The sequence below is a fragment of the Xenopus laevis genome, chromosome 6S (genome assembly GCF_017654675.1).
Source record: "Xenopus laevis strain J_2021 chromosome 6S, Xenopus_laevis_v10.1, whole genome shotgun sequence".
Lineage (NCBI taxonomy): Eukaryota > Metazoa > Chordata > Amphibia > Anura > Pipidae > Xenopus > Xenopus laevis.
This window is the reverse complement of record NC_054382.1, coordinates 126,488,145-126,509,363: the sequence shown is the minus strand read 5'-3', so window position 1 is coordinate 126,509,363 and position 21,219 is coordinate 126,488,145. Positions and strand designations below refer to the sequence as shown.

The following is a 21,219-nucleotide window of genomic DNA, read 5'->3' as shown; positions in this document are numbered from 1 at the left end:
ATTTGAATTTGATTCTGAAAGATAGCAAAAGCCAGTGCAGGGATTGACAGAATGGCGAGGCAGAGGAGGAGCGGTTGCTGAGGTGTATGAGCCTCGCAGCAGTGTTCATTATAGACTGGATAGGTGACAGTCTCTGCCGGGGAAGGCCAATTAATAGAGAATTACAGTAGTCTAGACGTGATCTGAGGAGTGAAGGACAGGGTAGAATCTAGGATAACCCCAAAGCACAGATGGAGTGATAGTGGAATTGTTACTATGATAGATACTTATGGGTTATTATGGATGTAAATTGGGGGGGAAAAAAACCATTTCCGTTTTAGAGAGGTTTAATTAAAGGTAGCGTTGTGACATGCGAATAGATGTGGATATAACACCCTGATGCAGCTAGGGGTTTGTGAAATCTGCACAAAGTGGACATGCTTTAACTTTCTTACACTTGACTCAGGATTTCCATCACCTCATAAGTGTTTATTACATTAAAGGACCAGTAACACTAAAAATTATTAAGTTCAAAACGTAATCTATACTCCTCTAACAATGCATCTACCCTGCACAATGTTTCATATTTCAAGTGCTTTATGTACAATTACCATTAAAAAAGTTCTCTTCCTGTTCTCTAAAAAAGGCGATAGGACGACTACAGTTGTGCCAGACACCTACGTGCGCGCTCCACAGCAGCTCCCAACATCACCTCCTCAAACCAGAAGACAGTTGCTGCAGTTTTAGGGAGGATTTTCTCTCCTGTTGTGTTTTAACGCAGCAAGATTTATTGCTATATGTGCTGCGAGCAGGGAAGGCAGCACCCAGGTCAGGCATAAATCCACTGTCCGTCTGCTGCGCATTCTTTCACCTGCTCGCAGCACTTAACTTGCAGTACAGCAATATGGAAGTAACAATGCCAATATGCACCCTCCCCTCGGAACGTAATTTGCAGGAATGCAGGGGAGAGAAAATCCTTTCTAAAGCTTTAGTAACTGCCTTCCGGTTTGATGAGGTGATGTCCGGAGTTGCTGTGGAGCCCGCACGTAGGTGTCTGGCACAACTGAAGTCGCTCTTATCGTTTTTTTTAGAGAACAGGAAGAGAACTTTTTTAATGGTAATTGTTAGGGATGCACCGAATCCGGGATTCAGCCTTTTTCAGCAGGATTCAGCCGAATCCTTCTGCCTGGCTAAAAAAGTATTCCCCTTCCCACCCCTAATTTGCATATGCAAATTTGGATTTGGCTCGGTATTTGCCTGAATCTTTCGCAAAGCTTTCAGGGGTTCAGCTGAATCCAAAATAGTGGATTTGTTGCATCCCGAGTAATTGTACATAAAGCACTGGAAATAGAAAACATTGTGCAGGGTAGATTCATTGTTAGAGGGGCATAAAATACATTTTTAACTAAATAATTTTGTGTTAATGGTTCTTTAACCTTTACAGAGGATCCTGGTTGAGCATTATCTGTAGGAAGGTTGTGTTTTATAATCTACTAAATTAGCCAATAAAATCACCTACTCTGTATTTTCTAGCAAATATTTAGGGGCTGATTCACTATGGGTCGAATATCGAGGGTTAATTAACCCTCGATATTCGACTAGGAATTGAAATCCTTCGAATATCGAAGTCGAAGGATTTAGCGCAAAATCTGCGATCGTACGATCGAAGGATTATTCCTTCGATCGAACGATTAAATCCTTCGAATCGAACGATTCGAAGGATTTAAATCCAACGATCGAAGGAATATCCTTCGATCAAAAAAACTTAGGCAAGCCTATGGGGACCTTCCCCATAGGCTAACATTGACTTCGGTAGCTTTTATCTGCCGAACTAGGGGGTCGAAGTTTTTTTTTTAAAGAGACAGTACTTCGACTATCGAATGGTCGAATAGTCGAACGATTTTTACTTCGAATCCTTCGATTCGTAGTCGAAGGTCGAAGTAGCCCATTCGATGGTCGAAGTAGCCCAAAAAATACTTCGAAATTCGAAGTTTTTTTACTTCGAATCCTTCACTCGAATTTAGTGAATCGGCCCCTTAATGTCTCGCTGTATTTTTGCTGAAGAGAGGGAGAGCTTCATTTAATTTTGAGACTTATGTGCTAACACAGTGCAAAATTTCCCCAGTGTATATACAAACGTTTAGACCTTGTTCTCTTATATCTTCTTTGTGTGTATTGTTACTGCTTTGGAGTTAAAATGATTTTGTATCCTTGTGTCCTCAGTGCAGCAAGGTCCTCTGCTGATTCAAATATGGATGATATCTGCAAGCTGCTTAGAAGCACGGGCTACTCCAGCCAGCCAGGTGCTAAAAGACCCCCAAATTACCCAGAGAGCTACTTCAGCCGGGTGCCAATCAGTGACACTTTTATTAGCATGGTGATTGGCAGACTGAGATCCGATGATATCTATAACCAAGTGAGTAGCCTTTGATGTCCCTAATGTGACAGCTATTGATGGAGTATGTACATACTTTTTTTTCTTTTATATTCATATACATGTTAGTAACCCTAGGAAGCAGATTTATTAAGGGTCGAATTTTTATGGTCAAAATTGTCAAATTCGACTAGGGAATTATAAAAACTCGATTCGAGTGTTTTTTTAAAAAACTATTTTCGAGATGTATCATACTCTGGATCTTTAAGAATTCAAATTCAACTATTCGCCACCTAAAACCTGCCGAATTACTGTATCAGAGTTTAAGATATTTTTTTTTTATTAAATAAACCCCACAGTCTAATTTCGAGTATATTCGAATTTATGGGAGTTTAAAAAACTAACATGAATTTGAAATTCAAACCCTTAATAAATGTGCCGCTAGGTGTATTCTTGATAGCTCAGGACAAATATCGTACTTATATTTTAAACGACACAGAGAATGTTTAGCAAAGCATTGTATAGTAGAGTGTATTGAAATTGAAAATCAATTAAAGGGATTCTGTCATGATTTTTATGATGTTGTTTTTATTTCTAAATTTACACTGCAAATAATTCACTCTACAATATAAAATGTCATTACTGAACCAACAAGTGTATTTAGTTGTAATATTGGTGTGTAGGTGCATCTCAGGTCATTTTGCCTGGTTAGGATGGAACTGCTTTCTGGCAGGCTGTTGTTTCTCGTTCTCAATGTAACTGAAAGTGTCTCAGTGGGACCTGGATTTTACTTTTGAGTGATGTTCTTATATCTACCAGGCAGCTGTTATCTTGTGTTAGGGAGCTGCTATCTGGTTACCTTCCCACACCAGTCAGTTGAACTGAAGAAGCTGCTCGGATGAGTAGTGAAACGTCTTCATTGATTACTCAGCAAGTCCAGTTGTTTTTAGATTTATCTATACTAGATATTGTTCTGACGTTGGTGATATCACTCCAACTTGCAGTAAAGAGTGACTGAAGTTTATCAGAGCACAAGTCACATGACTGGGGGCAGCTGGGAAACTGACAATATGTCTAGCCCCATGTCAGATTTCAAAATTAAATGTAAAAAAATCTGTTTGCTCTTTCGAGAAATGGATTCAGTGCAGAATTCTGCTGGAGCAGCACTATTAACTAATGCATTTTGGGGGCAAAACCTTTTTTTCCCATGACAGTATCCCTTTAAGCAAACTGGGATTTGCTAAATTTAATTTTGCCTTTTTATTACAATGTGTCCTGTAGGCATTCGAGTTTGCAAAAGTTCAACTTGCAAATAAGAGACCAGGAGTAAAAAAACACTTTTCCACTATTAGTAGTACAAATGTTCTGTACAGTTATAGGGGGTCCTTTATTTTTTCTCTTTAGGTGTCGGCCTATCCATTGCCAGAGCACCGTAGTACAGCACTTGCCACACAGGCTGCCATCTTGTATGTCATCCTCTACTTCCACCCACCAACTTTGCAAACCCACCAAGCCAAAATGAGGGAAATAGTGGATAAGTATTTCCCCGATAACTGGGTGAGTATATCCGGCCCTGTTATGTAACTGATTATTTGGTGTGAAACAGAAAGGAGATCAGCGCCAACCGAAATGTTTGATGGAACAAAAATAATGGTCTGCAACTGTGTTGCATGGTTTGGACCCTAATTCCATAGAAAGCAAGCCTTAGGGCTACTGGGTATGATGACATTCCCTGTCAATTCCGTTCTTTGAACATTGTGGCAACAGTTTGGGAAAGGCTTGTCGTGAAATTTCAGGAAACCGCGACCACTTGAGGTTTAAGATGCACCGAATCCACTATTTTGGATTCGGCTGAACCCCCGAATCCTTTGTGAAAGATTCGGCAGAATACCGAATCCGAACCCTAGGGGGAAAGCATTTTTTAATTCCTCGTTTTCTGACAAAAAGTCACGTGATTTCCCTCTCCGCCCCTAATTTGCATATGCAAATTAGGGTTCTGATTTGGTTCAGCCTGGCAGAAGGATTTGGCCGAATCCTGCTGAAAAAGGCCGAATCCCGAACCGAATCCTGGATTCGGTGCATCCCTAGTTTAAGACAAAGTTTATTTGGCACAAGCTTTGTGGATTCTGAACTCACAAAGAGTCAGATATATTAGCTTCTCAAACCAGCTTAGGGCCCAGCTTAAAAACTGAGACCACAGTCCCGGTTACTCTGCCTTCTCCATCTTTGTGGTGTCCCAGGGATAGAAACAATTTAGGGAGCAGTTTTGGGACAACTCCACCTCCTCTTATTTCATTTTCCTCCTTTTTCATGAATTGGTGCATTGATTTCGGTTTTTATCCTATCAATTGGCAGTCTATTTAATTGAATCAATTGAAACTTACTATTCACGTAGGAGTATTTACCAATACAGCACTTTTTAGCACTTTTATATTTAATGAATTAATTCTCTCAATTTAGTAATTTTAATACAAGCAATTTATTTAATAACATAGTAACTATTTATTAATATTTTAGTCATCATTTGGGGTGGCACTTAATCAATTTGGCACAATATAATTGATTAATTTGGTAGGGTACAAATCTGTGTGAAGGGGTCTCGTCCGAATTCTATGGTCTATTGCAATATAGATCCTTTTGGATTTCTGAGTTTTTTTTTAAAAATCCAATTAACTTATTGCACTGCACTTTATAACTTATTACCAAGTGATATACTCAACCTAATGTACTAATTAGTGGTGTTTATCCAAGTGCTTATAACTTAATTGGGACTTAACAAGTGTGTAAAAAATACATTGTGACTGCTTTAGTTTAACTGATCAAGTGGGGGTTCTTTTCTATCCCTTCTGACATTGTGAAAGAGTCAGAACCCTGAACAAAGGAATCACTGAGTTTTTAGAGACTTGTAAAAAGGTAGTTACCATTGGGAGAACATAGAGATATCACTCCACAGCACAGAAAAACAAAGAACTGCTCTTAAGCTCCCCATAGACGCAACGATTCTTCTTGCCGAATGACCGATTTTAGGAAAGCCCGACCAATCCTTCGAAATTATCGTGCGGTTAGTGGGATTCGAACGATCGTACATCTTACGATTTTTCGGCCGACATCAGCCAGGTCAAAAAATCTTTGTCGGTCCCAGTGCAATCTCTCTATGTTTGCAGGGCCAAGCAGGCAGCTCCCCTTTGTTTTCCTGGCAAATTGGTCTTTTTAGTTGATGGTCAATTCGTACGATCGTTCTGAGAAGATCGTGGTCTCACGATCAGGATCTGATCTTTTAAAAATCTCAACATCTATGGCCAGCTTTACAGCCAAACAGGTGGATCTGCCCTCAAGGCCAGGGTACTAATAACCAAGACTAACTTGAGAACACAATCCATGCAAGTTAGGGGACTCCCAGGGTAATTTGAATACAGAGAATTTTATTCTCTATTAGATTCTCCCGTGACTTCATGATACTGTGACAGATTCCTGGTCATATAGCTGCAATTTCAGTTTGTTAGTAAACTCCACATCTGAAATGTCCGTGCGCCTCTGCAATCAGCTTGTATGATGAAGCAACTAGCAAACATCGCAATTAAGGAACATTTCATCCACCATTTCCTTCCCCATCTATGCTGGCATCAACTGTTACTTGTAATATATCAGCTGGTTCCGTGGTCTTCCCCACTGTCAAATTCACTGTAATATTCCTCCTTCTCCTACTAAAAGAGACCTTTTGCTCTGACTAAATAGTCCGATTATTATGTAGTCAGACCTAGAATTTTTGTTAGTAACCCGTTGTTAGAGATCAGTGGTGTGTATATTTTTAACTTGTGTTAAAGGAGAACTAAAGCTGAACTAAAGAAATAGCTACAAATGTTTTGCATTATGTTTTGTGCTTCTGTACCAGCCCAAGGCAACCACAGCCTTTAGCAGTAAAGATCTGTGTCTCCAAAGATGCCCCATTAGCTCCCCATCTTCTTTTCTGCTGATTCACTGCACATGCTCTGTGCTGCTGTCACTTACTGAGCTTAGGGACCCACTCACAATATACAGTACACATAGAATAGAAATGTCACAATATAAGGCTGATTAGTAATTAATACAGATAATTACCACATGGCAGCACAGAAACCAGTGCAATTAGCATCAGAATTTAATAATCAGCAAACCTGTAGCATCAGCTTATATTACAGCCCTAAGATTAGCTTCTCAACAGCCAATCAGAGCCCACTGAGATCATTGCTGCTATTGACAAGCTGAAACTTTAGCCTCGTGCAATTAGTTCACTATATAAAATATGCCATTTTTATCCACATTCATTTTTAGGGTTGAGTTCTCCTTTAATGATGTTATTTTGCCTTGGAATGTAGTATAGTAGTATAAATGCCATGCTCTGATTGCTTTCTTAGGTTATCAGCATCTATATGGGGATTACTGTGAATCTGATGGAAGTCTGGGAGCCCTACAAGGCTGCAAAGACTGCTCTGAATTACACACTGGACCTGCCCAATATCAAGGAGCAGGTATGAGTGACCGGCTTCGGATGAGTGTTTCTCATAACCTTTGTGACTAATATATAAGAAATCCAGACGTTCTCTCTGAGACTATTTAACAAATGTCAATTCTTCTGTTTCTGTCCCAAACAGTCGTCCAGGTATGCAAAAATTATTGAGAGCCTGCACCCCCAGGTTCAGCAGTTCCTGAAGGAGGGCTTTCTCCGAGAGGAGTTTGTGCTTGATAACATCCCAAAGCTGTTGAATTGTCTGCGCGACTGCAATGTCGCCATCCGGTGGCTAATGCTTCACACGGCTGATTCTGGTAAGGCCAAGAGCCAAATCATTAAAGGGATACTGTCATGGGAAAACTTGTTTTTTTTTTTTTTCAAACGCATCAGTTAATAGTGCTGCTCCAGCAGAATTCTGCACTGAAATCCATTTCCATATTTTTATATTTCATTTGGAAATCTGACATGGGGTTAGACATTAGGGATGCACCAAATCCAGGATTTGGTTCGGGATTCAGCCAGTATTCTGCCTTTTTCAGCAGGATTTGTCGGAATCCTAATTTGCAAATGTAAATTAGGGGCCGGTAAGGAAATCATGTGACTTTTCATCTCAAAGGAAGATTTTTTTTCCACTTTTTCCTTTCCTGACCCTAATTTGCATATGCAAATTAGGATTTGTTCGGTATTCGGCCAAACCTTTCACCAAGGATTCGGGGATTCCCAAATAGTGGATTCGGTGCATCCCTACTAGACATATTGTCAGTTTCTCAGCTGGCTCCAGTCATGTGACTTGTGCTCTGATAAAATTGTCACTCTTTACTGCTGTACTGCTGTTGGAGTGATATCACCCCCTCCCTTTCCCCCCAGCAGCCTAACAACAGAACAATGGGAAAGTAACCAGATAGCAGCTCCCTAACACAAGATAACAGCTGCCTGGTAGATCTAAGAACAGCACTCAATAGTAAAATCCAGGTCCCGCTGTGACACATTCCGTTACATTGAATAGGAGAAACAACAGCCTGCCAGAAAGCAGTTCCATCCTAAAGTGCTGGCTCTTTCTGAAAGCACATGACCAGGCCTGAGATGCACCTACACACCAATATTATAAATTTAAAAAAAATACACTTGCTGGTTTAGGAATTCAATTTTATATTGTAGAGTGAATTATTTGCAGTGAAACAGTGTAATTTATAAATAAAAACGACACTATAAATATTGTGACAGAATCCCTTTAACCTAATAAGTCAATTGCAATCAGGGCTTGTTGTCCTTGTGCAAACAGCAAAGACTAATGGCAAGAGCAGGAATCCCACTGGTATTGAACCAGTGACACTGGGCTCACCTCTGACAATGCCAAGGCCTATTTTGAATCCCCGTCTGGATCTGCTTGTGGGCTGGGTGCACAGTATAATGCACCACACCATCTAGCAAAGCCCTGCATAGTAAATTCATACAACGTGCTTTACGGTCCTGCACCTTATCCAGTTCTTCTCTTTCTCGTAGCTTATGATCCAAACAACAAACGGCTTCGCCAGGTGAAAGATCAGGTTCTTGCTGATTCCAAGTACAACCCGAAGATTCTGTTCCAGTTGCTGCTGGATACTGCACAGTTTGAGTTCTTGCTAAAGGAGGTACAACTCTAGGCAAAGAATTCACAGATTGTTCTGCAGGGTTGCAACCAGTCAGGGCCCATTCTAGGGGAGGGCAGAGTATTTAACTTGGATGCTTTGGGCCAAAAAATGTCCTTGGTAATACTGTGTGTCACTCACTATGTATGTGAGGACTACAGTAGCAAACAGCAGGTAGAACCTATGGACACACAATGGTGCACAGCCATATTTTTTTCATTTGCTTTCAGATGTTCAAACAGATGCTTTCAGAGAAGCAAAACAAATGGGAGAGCTATAAGAGAGAAGGATCAGAAAGAATGACGGAGCTTGCGGATGTTTTCTCTGGAGTCAAACCCCTTACCAGGGTAGAGAAAAATGGTACAAGAGCTGCATTTGTTTGTATGTGTATCAACTTTGGGCAACTGGATCTGTAGTCATCACAAAATCTATCTTTGCCCCGGGGGATCAGAGCACTAATTTACATCTGGGGATGCTGGGAGTATTTCATTATTTATTTTTTATCGTTTTTGAATTTATTTGCCCTCTTCTTGTGACTCTTTCGAGTTTTCAAATGGGGGGTCACTGACCCCATCTAAAAACAAATGCTCTGTAAAGCTACAAATGTATTGTTATTGCTACTTGCCATTCCCTATCTTTCTATTCAGGCCTCTCCTATTCATATTCCAGTCTCTTATTCAAATCAGTACATGGTTCCTAGGATAATTTGTCCCCTAGCAACCAGATTGCTGAAATTCCTAACTGGAGAGCTGCTGAATGAAAAGCTAAACAACTCAAAGACCACAAATAATAAAAAATGAAAACCAATTGCAAATTATCTCAGAATATCACTTTCTTCATCATACTAAAAGTTAATGCAAAGGTGAACAACCCCTTTAATACATGGAGGAGCATATATTACCCATGCTAGATCTAAAATATTTATTTGTTTCCCCACACTCTCAGAGCACTTGCAATCCTGGTTCAGAGAGATTGCCAAACAAATCCACTCCTTAAATTATGATGATTCCACCGCGGCTGGGAGAAAGACTGTTCAGCTCATCCAGGCACTTGAAGAAGTAGGTACCTCTTTAGCTCTGTACCACATTTTTTAAATAGCAAAACATTTTATACTGTAGCAAATTTGTCCGAAATGATGCATCCCTCATGGACTATTCCTCTTACTTCTTGACGTGAAGGTCCAAGAATTCCACCAGCTGGAGACGAACCTTCAAGTGTGCCAGTTTTTAGCTGATACCCGCAAGTTCCTCCATCAGATGATCCGCACCATTAACATTAAAGAGGAAGTTCTAATCACTATGGAGATTGTGGGTGATCTCTCATACGCCTGGCAGCTGATCGACAGGTAATGTTTTATTCCCTTGTTAGGATTCCCTTTTGGAATGGATTGCCCGACGTTTAGAGTATTAAATTAAGTACATAATAATCTATGGTTTAGTGTGTTGGGCTATAACGCACCTTCTTCATCTGTATATGGGATCAGCTCCTACTTTATAACTTTTTAGTGGATCCTCTGGATTTGTATATTACATTTTCCAGTGTGCATAGGTGGTTGACTTCGGACAGCCATTGTGCATGGGTGGGAGGCAGTGACTTTTTCCACCTTCTTGTTATTAGTTTTTTCCCTAGAAATAAACATTCCTCGACTAGAGTACTTCGATATCGTGTGTACAATTCTTTAAGCCCAACATGCAGCAGACACGCTTGATGGGTTCTTGGGACTTACCCTTCTAGGACCGAGCTTATCCAAGAGCTTAGTCCAATATGAATTCAGGGCAGTACAATCCCACAACAAATGAAGCAGTGTGGCATTTTCTGAATGACATCGAGGACATTCAGAAGAAGTTTGAAGGAATATCTGGTGTAGCTTAGCAGGGGTATAGTATGTTCTGGGGACAAAGTATAGTTGTATCATTCAATCCTTATAATTAGGGGAAGCCGAAAGTGGTGAATCTAGAAGCTCTTCCCAGTCATCATCGTCTAAAGGTCCCAGGTCAGCTTCCCATTTCCCCCTCAATCCGTAGTTGGCCAGCTTAAATATATTGCAATATATGGACAAACAATCCCTGTTTTGTTTAAAGGGTAAGGCATTTTTCAGTAGCAGTATGCACAAAATGTCTCGGTCTTAAATATATTGATAATGGGTTGAGTGCAGAGGACTCTTGTATTTGTCTGGATGAATAGTTTGTCATAAAGAGCAGCATATATATTCGTTAATAGGCCTTTAGAAGAACCTTGCATTACTACGTTACTAAGTATTGCAGCCATTGAATTGTGGGAAGGCGAAAAACTTGCTTAAGGTTATCAAAACTTGAGCCTTTTGCCTTGTTCCCATACATCACCAATATTATGAGTACAAAGAAAAACACATTTAGAAATATTATGATTACCACAATTTTCCCAGACCTGCTGTTTCCCCAGCATGCAGTGCTGCAATACCTGTAAACCAATAGTTACACCATAGTGGGGTTTGTGCAAAGTGACCAGTAAGGATCAGCTCCTACCTTAGCCATGTTATTCATCAACACTTAAAGGAAAACTATACCCCCAAACAATGTAGGTCTCTATAAAAAGATATTTCATAAAACAGCTCATATGTAAAATCCTGCTTCATGTAAATAATCCATTTTCATAATAATATTTTCTAGTAGTATGTGCCATTGGGTAATCATAAATAGAAAATTGCCATTTAAAAAAAATAAGTGCCGCCCCCTGGGATCGTAGGATTCACTGTACTCACAAACATACCAACAAACCATACATTTCCCTCACGTCCCTTGGCAGCACTTACTATAGAGAGAGAGCTCCTCCTTTGGGTAGGAATCACCGCCCAGCATAATAAAAAACTCCTCCCCTGTTCCCTATAAGAGACCCCTTCACCATATCCCCTTCAGTGTTTTTTTCCTACCGGTGAGGAAACATCGTTCAGCAGAAAACATCGTTAAAAAAAAACAAAAAAAAAACCTGTGGACGCCTGTCAGATGACTGTGCCTTCCTTAAACAGGACTCAGGATCGGACGCCTGTCAGATGACTGCGCCTCCGTTACAGCAAATAAACCGGACGCTATGCAGATGTATATGCCTCCAGGTAATGGAAATAATATGGGCTGTGAATAGGACGCCGCTCAAATGACCGGCCTCCTAGTGTGCGCGCGATAGCAAGTGCGCTGGGGGACGTAGCGGCGGAAGTGACGTCACGATTATGTCACTTCCGGGTTTTGGCGATAAACAACACGCCGCGAAATGGCGGATTGCCGCTCCTGGGTGTATGCTTCACCGTCCAGGTCCCCAAACGCTGCGCACACGCCAGACAAGTAAGCAATTACTTATTTATATGTATCAGGCAATGTATCCTTAGGTGGCAGCTACTAGCGTTTAATTGTGCTGCTTGTGTCTTGCAGCATGACTGACACTGCACCTGATAGAGGGGAACTTAAAGTGAAAATGAAAGATAAGACCAAAAATAAAGACCCCCAAATTGAATCACCTAAGGATAAAAAGGAGACTACTAAGAAGATACCCTTAGTTATTTGCCTGGGCTGTAACAATAAATTTTTACCAACTGTGTCTGGCTTGTAAGGATAAGATAAATAATTCAGCAGCCCCAGCTGCTAATTCAAATGAATTAGTATCATGGATGAAGGGTGCAATGCTGCAGGCTTTTGAATCATTTAACCAGGCTAAACAGGATAAGGATATTCCTATCGAAAACAGCCCTCTTTATGAAAATGTTTCTTCGGATGATTCGAATGAACCATGTCCTTCAAAACATAAATGGGATTCAGATTCAGAATATTCAGATTCAGAAGATTTCTTTCCCATAGAAGATATAGATCCCTTAATTTTGGCGGTTAAAGAGACCATGGGGTTAGAAGATACTTCGGAACCACCAAAGAAAACGAGCAAACTTTTTGCAAATATCAATAAACGGAAAAAATGTTTTCCATTGGATGAAGCTATTAAAGGGAAAATAAAAAATCAGTGGTCTAACCTAGATAGAAAATTTGTCTTACAGAAAAAATTTAACATACTATTTCCCTTTGATGAAGCGGATGCCAAAGATTGGGACAATGCTCCAAAACTGGATCCCCCAGTGGCACAGACGGTTAAAAGAACAACGCTTCCTCTGGAGGACAGTGGGGGTCTTAGAGACCCGATGGATAGAAAAGCTGATGGCGCATTAAGGAAAGCATTTCTAGCAGCAGCAGCAGGATTTAAGCCAGCAATAGCTGCAGCCTCAGTAGCTAGATCACTGAAGGTGTGGATTACTCAATTGGATAAAGCATTGAAGAAAGGAGTGCCAAGGGACAAGATCTTGTCCGACTTACCCATGTTATCTTCAGCAGCTGATTTTCTCACGGAAGCAGCTTTAGCTTCAGTTGATATTCTATCCAAATCCACAGCATTTGCAACATCGGCCAGGAGGGCTATATGGTTAAAACCATGGGCCGCAGACATAGCGTCAAAGAATCGCTTGCTTAATCTTCCGTTTGAAGGAGGAAAGTTGTTCGGATCAGAACTAGATTCATTAGTGGAAAAGAAATCAGACGACAAAGTGAGATGTCTGCCTCAAGATAGAAGATCCACTAAACGTCCTTTTCGTGGGTGTCGCACCTCATATAGGTTTCGACAAGATTGGAGAAATCAGAAACCAACAAAAGATAGACCCTATAGTCAATTCAGAGGACGATCTAGCAGAGGAAGAGGACGTGCAAATTTTCAGCAACGACTGTTTTCGGCATGACGCCAAACAAGTTGGAGGAAGATTGAAGAAGTTTATAGCAGAATGGAAGGAAATAACATCCGACAGATGGGTAACGGAAACTATAGAGAAAGGTTATTCCATCGAATTCATTTCTTTTCCTCCAACGAAATTTGTAAAGACATATCTTCCAAAACAAGAGAAAGAAAAAGAAGCTATGTGTGCGGCAATCCAAGATTTCAAAGATCAAGGAGTATTGATCCAAGTACCTCAAGGAGAAAGAAGATCGGGAGTATATTCCCCAATCTTTTTAGTACCAAAACCAGAAGGGAAGTTCAGAGCTGTGATAGATTTGAGATATCTAAACGGCTATATAAAAAAGAAGAAGTTCAAGATGGAAACCATGCGATCTACGATTCAAGCTCTTCGAGAAGGAGAGGAGATGGTGACACTGGATCTGCGAAATGCTTATTTACATATTCCGATAAGACCATGTCATCAGAAATTTCTGAGAATAGCGATAAAAAGTCCCACTTTTACAGAACATCTCCAGTTTACAGCACTTCCGTTCGGAATATCAAGTGCTCCAAGAGTGTTCACCAAAATATTGGTGATAGCTATAGCATATTTAAGAATACAAGGAGTCTCGATAATACCATACTTGGACGATTGCCTCATAAAAGCAAAATCTCGAGTCATCCTACAAGAACACCTAAATTTAACTGTTCAAACATTACAAAAGCTGGGGTGGATCATAAATTGGGAGAAATCCAATCTTCTTCCCACAACAAAAATAAAGTTTTTAGGAATGATTCTAGACACCGAAATGGGGAAGGTGTTGTTACCATGGCAGAAAGCCGAAAAAATCAGGGACAAAGTGAGAATATTGCAAGAAGGAAGACGATCTTCTCTAAGGCAAATTGCAGAAGTCCTAGGACTCTTTTCGGCAGCTATAGTGGCTGTTCCATGGGCTCAAGCTCACATGAAACAACTACAGAGGTTTCTAAATTCAATATGGGACCACAACAAGAATTCTTTAAACAGGAAGACACAGATACCGCAGAAAATAAAGAAATCACTAACCTGGTGGTTGCAGATAGAAAACCTAAACCAAGGAACTCAATTGTTCCCTACTCCTGCAAAGTTAATCACGACAGATGCAAGCAAAAGAGGCTGGGGTGCTCATTTTCAAGTATTGTCAAAACAAGGAAGATGGGAAGATGGCATGGCAGATCTGGCAGCAAATTCGCTAGAACTGGAAGCAGTATGGAGAGCCTTAAGAGCATTTGGCCCATCCTATATACTAACCGAAGGCCTATCTATGTCCCGAGTGGAGGGGAGGCAGATGCGCACGCAACTTCGGTTAGGATCTATGAGATGCGCGCGCAACTTCAGCCGAAAGACATAGATGCGGCCTTCGATTAGCAGATGTGCTGGAAGGTTAGGATCAGAACAGGTTAGGATCGGGGAGGCAGATGCGCTGGAAGGTTAGGATCTAGGGAGGCAGATGCGCTCACCGTCTCCTTCTGCCTCCCGCCGCCTCTTCTTTCCTGCTCACTCAGGCGGCGACCGCTGGAAGGTTAGGATCTAGGGAGGCAGATGCGCTCACCGTCACACTAGGGGAACCGGTTGCGTACCTGCACGAAAGTCTGTATAAGCGTCGGCCATCTTGCTACTCCTCTGCGACTTTGTCATCCGCCCACTGCCAAATCCGCCCACTAAAGTCTGTATAAGCGTCGGCCATCTTGCTACTCCTCTGCGAGTTTGTCATCCGCCCACTAAAGTCTGTATAAGCATCGGCCATCTTGCTACTCCTTTGCAAGTTTGTCTAATGGCGGCGCTAGCGTCACTCTAGGAGGGGAACCGGTTGCGTACCTGCACGAAAGTCTGTATAAGCGTCGGCCATCTTGCTACTCCTCTGCGACTTTGTCATCCGCCCACTGCCAAATCCGCCCACTAAAGTCTGTATAAGCGTCGGCCATCTTGCTACTCCTCTGCGAGTTTGTCATCCGCCCACTAAAGTCTGTATAAGCGTCGGCCATCTTGCTACTCCTTTGCAAGTTTGTCTAATGGCGGCGCTAGCGTCACTCTAGGAGGGGAACCGGTTGCGTACCTGCGTGGGTGGCCATTTTTAGCAAAACGGGCTATATTATCTCCAAAAAATATTGATGTTGACATGATAAACAACCAAGTGATTGCATTACTTCCTGGACAAAGCTGTGTCTTTCTGAGTACTGACTGTATTGATTCTGAAGACGAAAGTGAGAAACTTAACTTCCCATTAGAATATTTAAACACTATCAACAATGCTGGATTACCACAACACAATCTTATACTCAAAGTAGGAACAATAGTCATGCTGTTAAGAAACCTTAAGGGTAGGGGCACACGGCGCGATTTCGCCGCGATTCTGCGCTAAGCGAGTTGTCGCTGCGTTTTTTAAGCCGAAATAGCTTTGCTAACTTTGGCGCTGGCGTCAATGCAAATCGCGGCGAAATCGCTGCGCTAATTCACACGCGGCGATTCGTTTTCTATTGTCGTCCGAAGTTGCCTCGCTGAGCGTTTCCGGGCGACAGTAGAAAAAGAATCGCCGCGTGTGAATTAGCGCAGCGATTTCGCCGCGATTTGCATTGACGCCAGCGCCAAAGTTAGCAAAGCTATTTCGGCTTAAAAAACGCAGCGACAACTCGCCCAGCGCAGAATCGCGGCGAAATCGCGCCGTGTGCCCCTACCCTAACACTAAGCAAGGTTTATGTAACGGTACACGGTTGGTTGTGAAGAGCATGAGACAAAATGTTATCAAGGCAGAAGTGCTTACAGGATCCCATAGCGGTGATACTGTTTTGATTCCCAGAATTGACCTTACCAGTTCTGACCAGGAATTACCTTTTAAACTTAAACGACGACAATTCCCCATTAAGGCTGCATTTGCCATGACAATCAACAAATCACAAGGACAAACATTGGATAAAGTCGGCATTTACCTATCTGAGCCTGTGTTTGGTCATGGTCAACTTTATGTTGCATTTTCAAGAGTGCAGCGTTCATCTGATGTTAAAGTCAAGATTTTAAGTACAGCTCACCAGGGAGAACTCATTCAAGGACAGGAGAACATTTTCACAAAAAATGTTGTTTATAAAGAAATTTTTCAGTAACACTTTACTACCAATAAACTCAAAATTTAAGAATTCTAATAGCAGATAGGTAATAACAAGCAATAGGCACAGATTCACTCTACATCCCCACAAATTAGCGTCGCCAGTTGCTGCCTGGGGATGCCGAGTGAATCAGCACCCATCGCATTTTGCTGCCTCACTGTTGTTACCATTCTTTCATTAACGATTCTTTAGAGAATCGGGGGTTTACTGGTATATAAGAAACGAGAATGTCTTGATTCATACAGACAATGTAACAACAGCCTATTACATAAACCACCAGGGAGGTCTAAGAAGTCAAGACCTCATTCAGAGAACAAAAAGAATATTCGAATGGGCAGAGCAAAGTTTAAACAGTCTTGCAGCTCGGCACATTTCAGGCCAGTCAAATCTCAAAGCAGATTTCCTAAGCCGAACAGATATACACCCAAGAGAATGGAGTTTAAGTCCAGAGGTATTCTTACAAATCTGCAAAAAATGGGGTTTTCCAGAAATAGACCTCATGGCATCAAAGGAAAACAAAAAACTGCCGAGATTCTTCTCACTGACAAGTGGTCAGGGAGAGATAGCTGTGGATGCGTTGGCTCAACCGTGGAATTTCGACCGTGCCTACATTTTCCCACCATTTCCCTTGGTGGGCAAAGTGATCCAGAAGATACGGCTGACCTCGGCGGAAATAATCTTAATAGCTCCAGCATGGCCAAGGAGAAGTTGGTATTCGGAGCTGATTCAGATGTCAGTAAGCCCACCATGGCTTTTACCCAGAAGGGAAGATCTACTGACCCAAGGACCAATCTCATGTCCAGATCTAATTCCGCTACAACTAACCGCGTGGAGACTGAAGGGGATGCATTAAGTCAACAAGAAGTTTCCCCTGCAGTAATTAAAACTCTGCTATGCAGCAGGAAAAAAGTGACTAACCGCATTTATCAAAGAATTTGGACAACTTTCAGAAATTGGTGTGCAAGAAGGAATCTGCTCCCAGAGACGGCGCCCATTTCGAAAGTTTTGGATTTCTTACATGACGGATTCATGAAGAATCTAGCTCCCAACACGATTAAAGTACAGATAACCGCTTTGGGAGCGTTTAGAAATTCATCACTAGCGGAGCATCCACTAGTAAAAAGATTGGTTAAGGCAATGCAGAACCTTCGACTAAAGTGCAAACCACTAACACCAATGTGGGATTTAGATATAGTCCTTAAAGTCCTACAAAAAGCACCCTTTGAACCCTTGGAGGAGGCCTCTCTATTCCATCTTACAATCAAAACAGTGTTTCTAATAGCCATCTGTTCCGCCAGAAGAGTGGGAGAAATACAGGCCTTATCCTGTAAGAAACCCTATTTGCAAATTTTTCAAGACAGGATAATTCTTAAAACAGACCCTTCATTCAGACCAAAAGTTTCATCAGACTTCCATATAAATTTTGAAGTTGTTTTACCGGATTTTTACCCAGAGCCTAAAAATAAACATGAGGAGAACCTACACTCATTGGATGTAAAAAGATGTTTACTGAAATATCTGGAAGTAGTGCAACGATTCAGAATCTCAAATCACCTGTTTATAACACATTCAGGTGCTAGAAGAGGCAAAACCGCATCTAAGATGTCGATATCTCGATGGATAAAACAGGCAATTACTATTGCATATACATCACAACAAAAGCCGGTTCCTGCGGGGTTGCGTGCACATTCAACTCGAGCAGTGTCAGCCTCATGGGCGGAAAGTGCAGGAGTCTCTGTGGACCAAATTTGCAGAACAGCATCCTGGTCAAGCTTCAGGACTTTCTCAAACCATTATAGGCTCAACGTGGATACACCCAGGGAAGTGGCTTTTGCAAAAGCAGTATTAAATACTGTATCGACCTAAACCCTCCCGAAATATTGCTTCAAAACTCTCTATAGTAAGTGCTGCCAAGGGACGTGAGGGAAAGGATGAATTTAATACTTACCGTAAATTCCTTTTCCCTCAGTCCCGAAGGCAGCACGTTTTTTTCCCCCCCTTTATTAAAATATTTGGCATTCATTGTGTTATTGCTTATTTATCACTGAAGGGGATATGGTGAAGGGGTCTCTTATAGGGAACAGGGGAGGAGTTTTTTATTATGCTGGGCGGTGATTCCTACCCAAAGGAGGAGCTCTCTCTCTATAGTAAGTGCTGCCTTCGGGACTGAGGGAAAAGGAATTTACGGTAAGTATTAAATTCATCCTTTTAGGTCACATGAGCCAATTAACAGACAGAGTTGTGTCTTTTGCTTCCACACTTCTTCCTGTTACAGTTAGAGCTGCAGTATTTCTGGTCAGGTGATCTCTGAGGCAACACACAGAACATCACAAAATGGTGGTTCAAGGCAAGAGATGTAAAAGGGCAATATTTACTTAAATATATATTCCAGTTTGGTAAGATTCTTTAATATGCCACTTAATATGATATGAACTATCTGTTGCTTAAGTGTTCATTTTGGGGGTATAGTTTTCCTTTAAGATACCTGCCTACTTATGACGTATGAAAGCCATAAGGTAAAAATGAGCAGCCAAAAACAAACAGAGCTATTTGCCGCACTGTAGTCAGGTCTGGGACTATATGGTATGTGTTTTTATATATGGCTGCTGCGAAATGTCGTTGCTATTTCTGCATTTCCAACTTACTTTCAGAGCAACACTGGGGCTTTTAAATTAATTGATAAGAGCAGCAGATTAAAGATCCTTTTTTTAATTTTGTCTATAAAGCTTCACATCAATCATGCAAGAGAGTATCAGAGCCAACCCATCGATGGTTACCAAACTGAGAGCCACTTTCCTTAAGGTAAGTCATGCTGGGAATTAAAGAATCAGTAACATAAATGGTAAAAAAAAAAAATTTGTTAGTATGGAACGAAAAAATAACATGTTTATTAAGAAATAACCGAAAAGAAAAGGCGACACGTTGACGATCCATCGTGCGGCACTCGATTTCTCCTCCCTGGCCATCTCCTATAAGGAAGGCAGGGAGGAGAAATGGAGTGCCGCACGATGGATCGCCTTTTCTGAAGAGGAGTTTCGGTAAGTTATTTCTTAATAAAGACTTAGCAATTTAAAAGTTTAACATGTCTCTGTTTTTTTCGTTCTATACTAACGAATTTTTTTTTTTTTAAATTGATGTTACTGGTCCTTTAAGAAACCAATATTACTACTTCATCTGTATGGATAAATCTTACATTTAAACGACCAGTAATGTCAAAAAAATTTTTTTTAAAAAAGATTCGTTTGTATAGAACCACCACGACATAAGTAAGTCTTTATTAAAAAATAACGTACCGAAACTCCGCTTGCGCTCCTCTTCAGAAAAGTCGACAGGATGATGATCCATCGTGCGGCGCTCAATTTCTCCTCCCTGGAGAAATCGAGCGCCGCACGATGGATCGTCACCTTTTCTGAAGAGGAGCACAAGCGTAGAATCTTTTAAGTAATTTTTTAAAGTCTTGGTGTTTTTTTTTTGTTTTTTTTTTGCATTCTATACAAATGAATTAAAAAAAAAAAAACTGGTCCTTTAAGGTAGACTGTTATATTCCAAGGGCCATATGGTTCTCGTTTTATACCTCTCAAATTAAATTACAGATCACTACATGTTCTTTGCTTGCCTGTGACCATATCTATAATAGAAGATAGATAATGTTAGATATATTTTTGTGGGGGTTTTTTTACATATTTGCAATTAATTAGAAGATTGCTTTAGGTTTTCTTAATTTTATTTATGTTTAACCTCTTTTTATCTTTGTCCTGAAGCTGGCTTCTGCCCTTGATTTGCCCTTGCTACGCATCAATCAGGCAAACAGCCCTGACCTCCTCAGTGTATCACAGTACTATTCAGGAGAGCTGGTTTCCTATGTCAGGAAGGTAAGGAGTAAAATCAATGTGTCCAATGCCTTGACCCAAGCTGATTGGAATAGGGGGGGATCTACTGTATTCGCCATTTCTTTACCTTAGGACACAAAGCATCCAGAAACCAAGGCTCCCATAAACCTAGCTGTGGATGCTGGGAGCTGTAAAGAGCAGCACTGAGCGTCTAGCACAAAGAAAAAGTCTACCTCGGCTTATACTCGGGTCAGCGGGCAGTAGCTGAGATTGCAGTCACTTTTAATCATTCCTATACCAACAGTTCGCTTGGGGAGAGACTGCAATATCACACAGCGCCCTCTGTTGGTTATATGAAAGAATAACAGTGACTGCAATATCACACAGCGCCATCTGTTGGTTATATGAAAGAATAACAGTGACTGCAATATCACACAGTGCCCTCTGTTGGTTATATGAAAGAATAACAGTGACTGCAATATCACACAGCGCCATCTGTTGGTTATATGAAAGAATAACAGTGACTGCAATATCACACAGTGCCATCTGTTGGTTATATGAAAGAATAACAGTGACTGCAATATCACACAGCGCCCTCTGTTGGTTATATGAAAGAATAACAGTGACTGCAATATCACACAGCGCCCTCTGTTGGTTATATGAAAGAATAACAGTGACTGCAATATCACACAGCGCCATCTGTTGGTTATATGAAAGAATAACAGTGACTGCAATATCACACAGTGCCATCTGTTGGTTATATGAAAGAATAACAGTGCGCCCTCTGTTGGTTATATGAAAGATTAACAGTGACTGCAATATCACACAGCGCCCTCTGTTGGTTATATGAAAGATTAACAGTGACTGCAATATCACACAGCGCCCTCTGTTGGTTATACGAAAGATTAACAGTGATGGCAATATCAAACAGCACCCTCTGCACATGGTAGTGTGACAGTGGGACAATGCACACAGTAATCCGTTTGGCAATTCTCTGTCACCATCAACTTTGCAAAGAAGTCCGGTTGATCGCTGGGGGGGTCGCTTTGGCAGAATGTG

General features: G+C 41.2%; 1 protein-coding gene across 4 annotated transcripts in view; it reads left to right on the top strand.

The window, feature by feature from the left end:
• Positions 1 to 21,219, top strand: part of washc5.S (WASH complex subunit 5 S homeolog) — a 56,817-nt gene that overhangs the window by 9,373 nt on the left and 26,225 nt on the right. For all 4 annotated transcript variants that reach the window (XM_041568015.1, XM_018223957.2, XM_018223956.2 and 1 more), the window contains exons 6-15: positions 2,203 to 2,395; positions 3,758 to 3,910; positions 6,748 to 6,861; positions 6,985 to 7,156; positions 8,346 to 8,473; positions 8,701 to 8,830; positions 9,416 to 9,528; positions 9,649 to 9,815; positions 19,057 to 19,132; positions 20,092 to 20,202. In XM_041568015.1, coding sequence (XP_041423949.1) covers positions 2,203 to 2,395; positions 3,758 to 3,910; positions 6,748 to 6,861; positions 6,985 to 7,156; positions 8,346 to 8,473; positions 8,701 to 8,830; positions 9,416 to 9,528; positions 9,649 to 9,815; positions 19,057 to 19,132; positions 20,092 to 20,202 — 1,357 coding nt within the window. The remainder of the gene's footprint in view (positions 1 to 2,202; positions 2,396 to 3,757; positions 3,911 to 6,747; positions 6,862 to 6,984; positions 7,157 to 8,345; positions 8,474 to 8,700; positions 8,831 to 9,415; positions 9,529 to 9,648; positions 9,816 to 19,056; positions 19,133 to 20,091; positions 20,203 to 21,219) is intronic.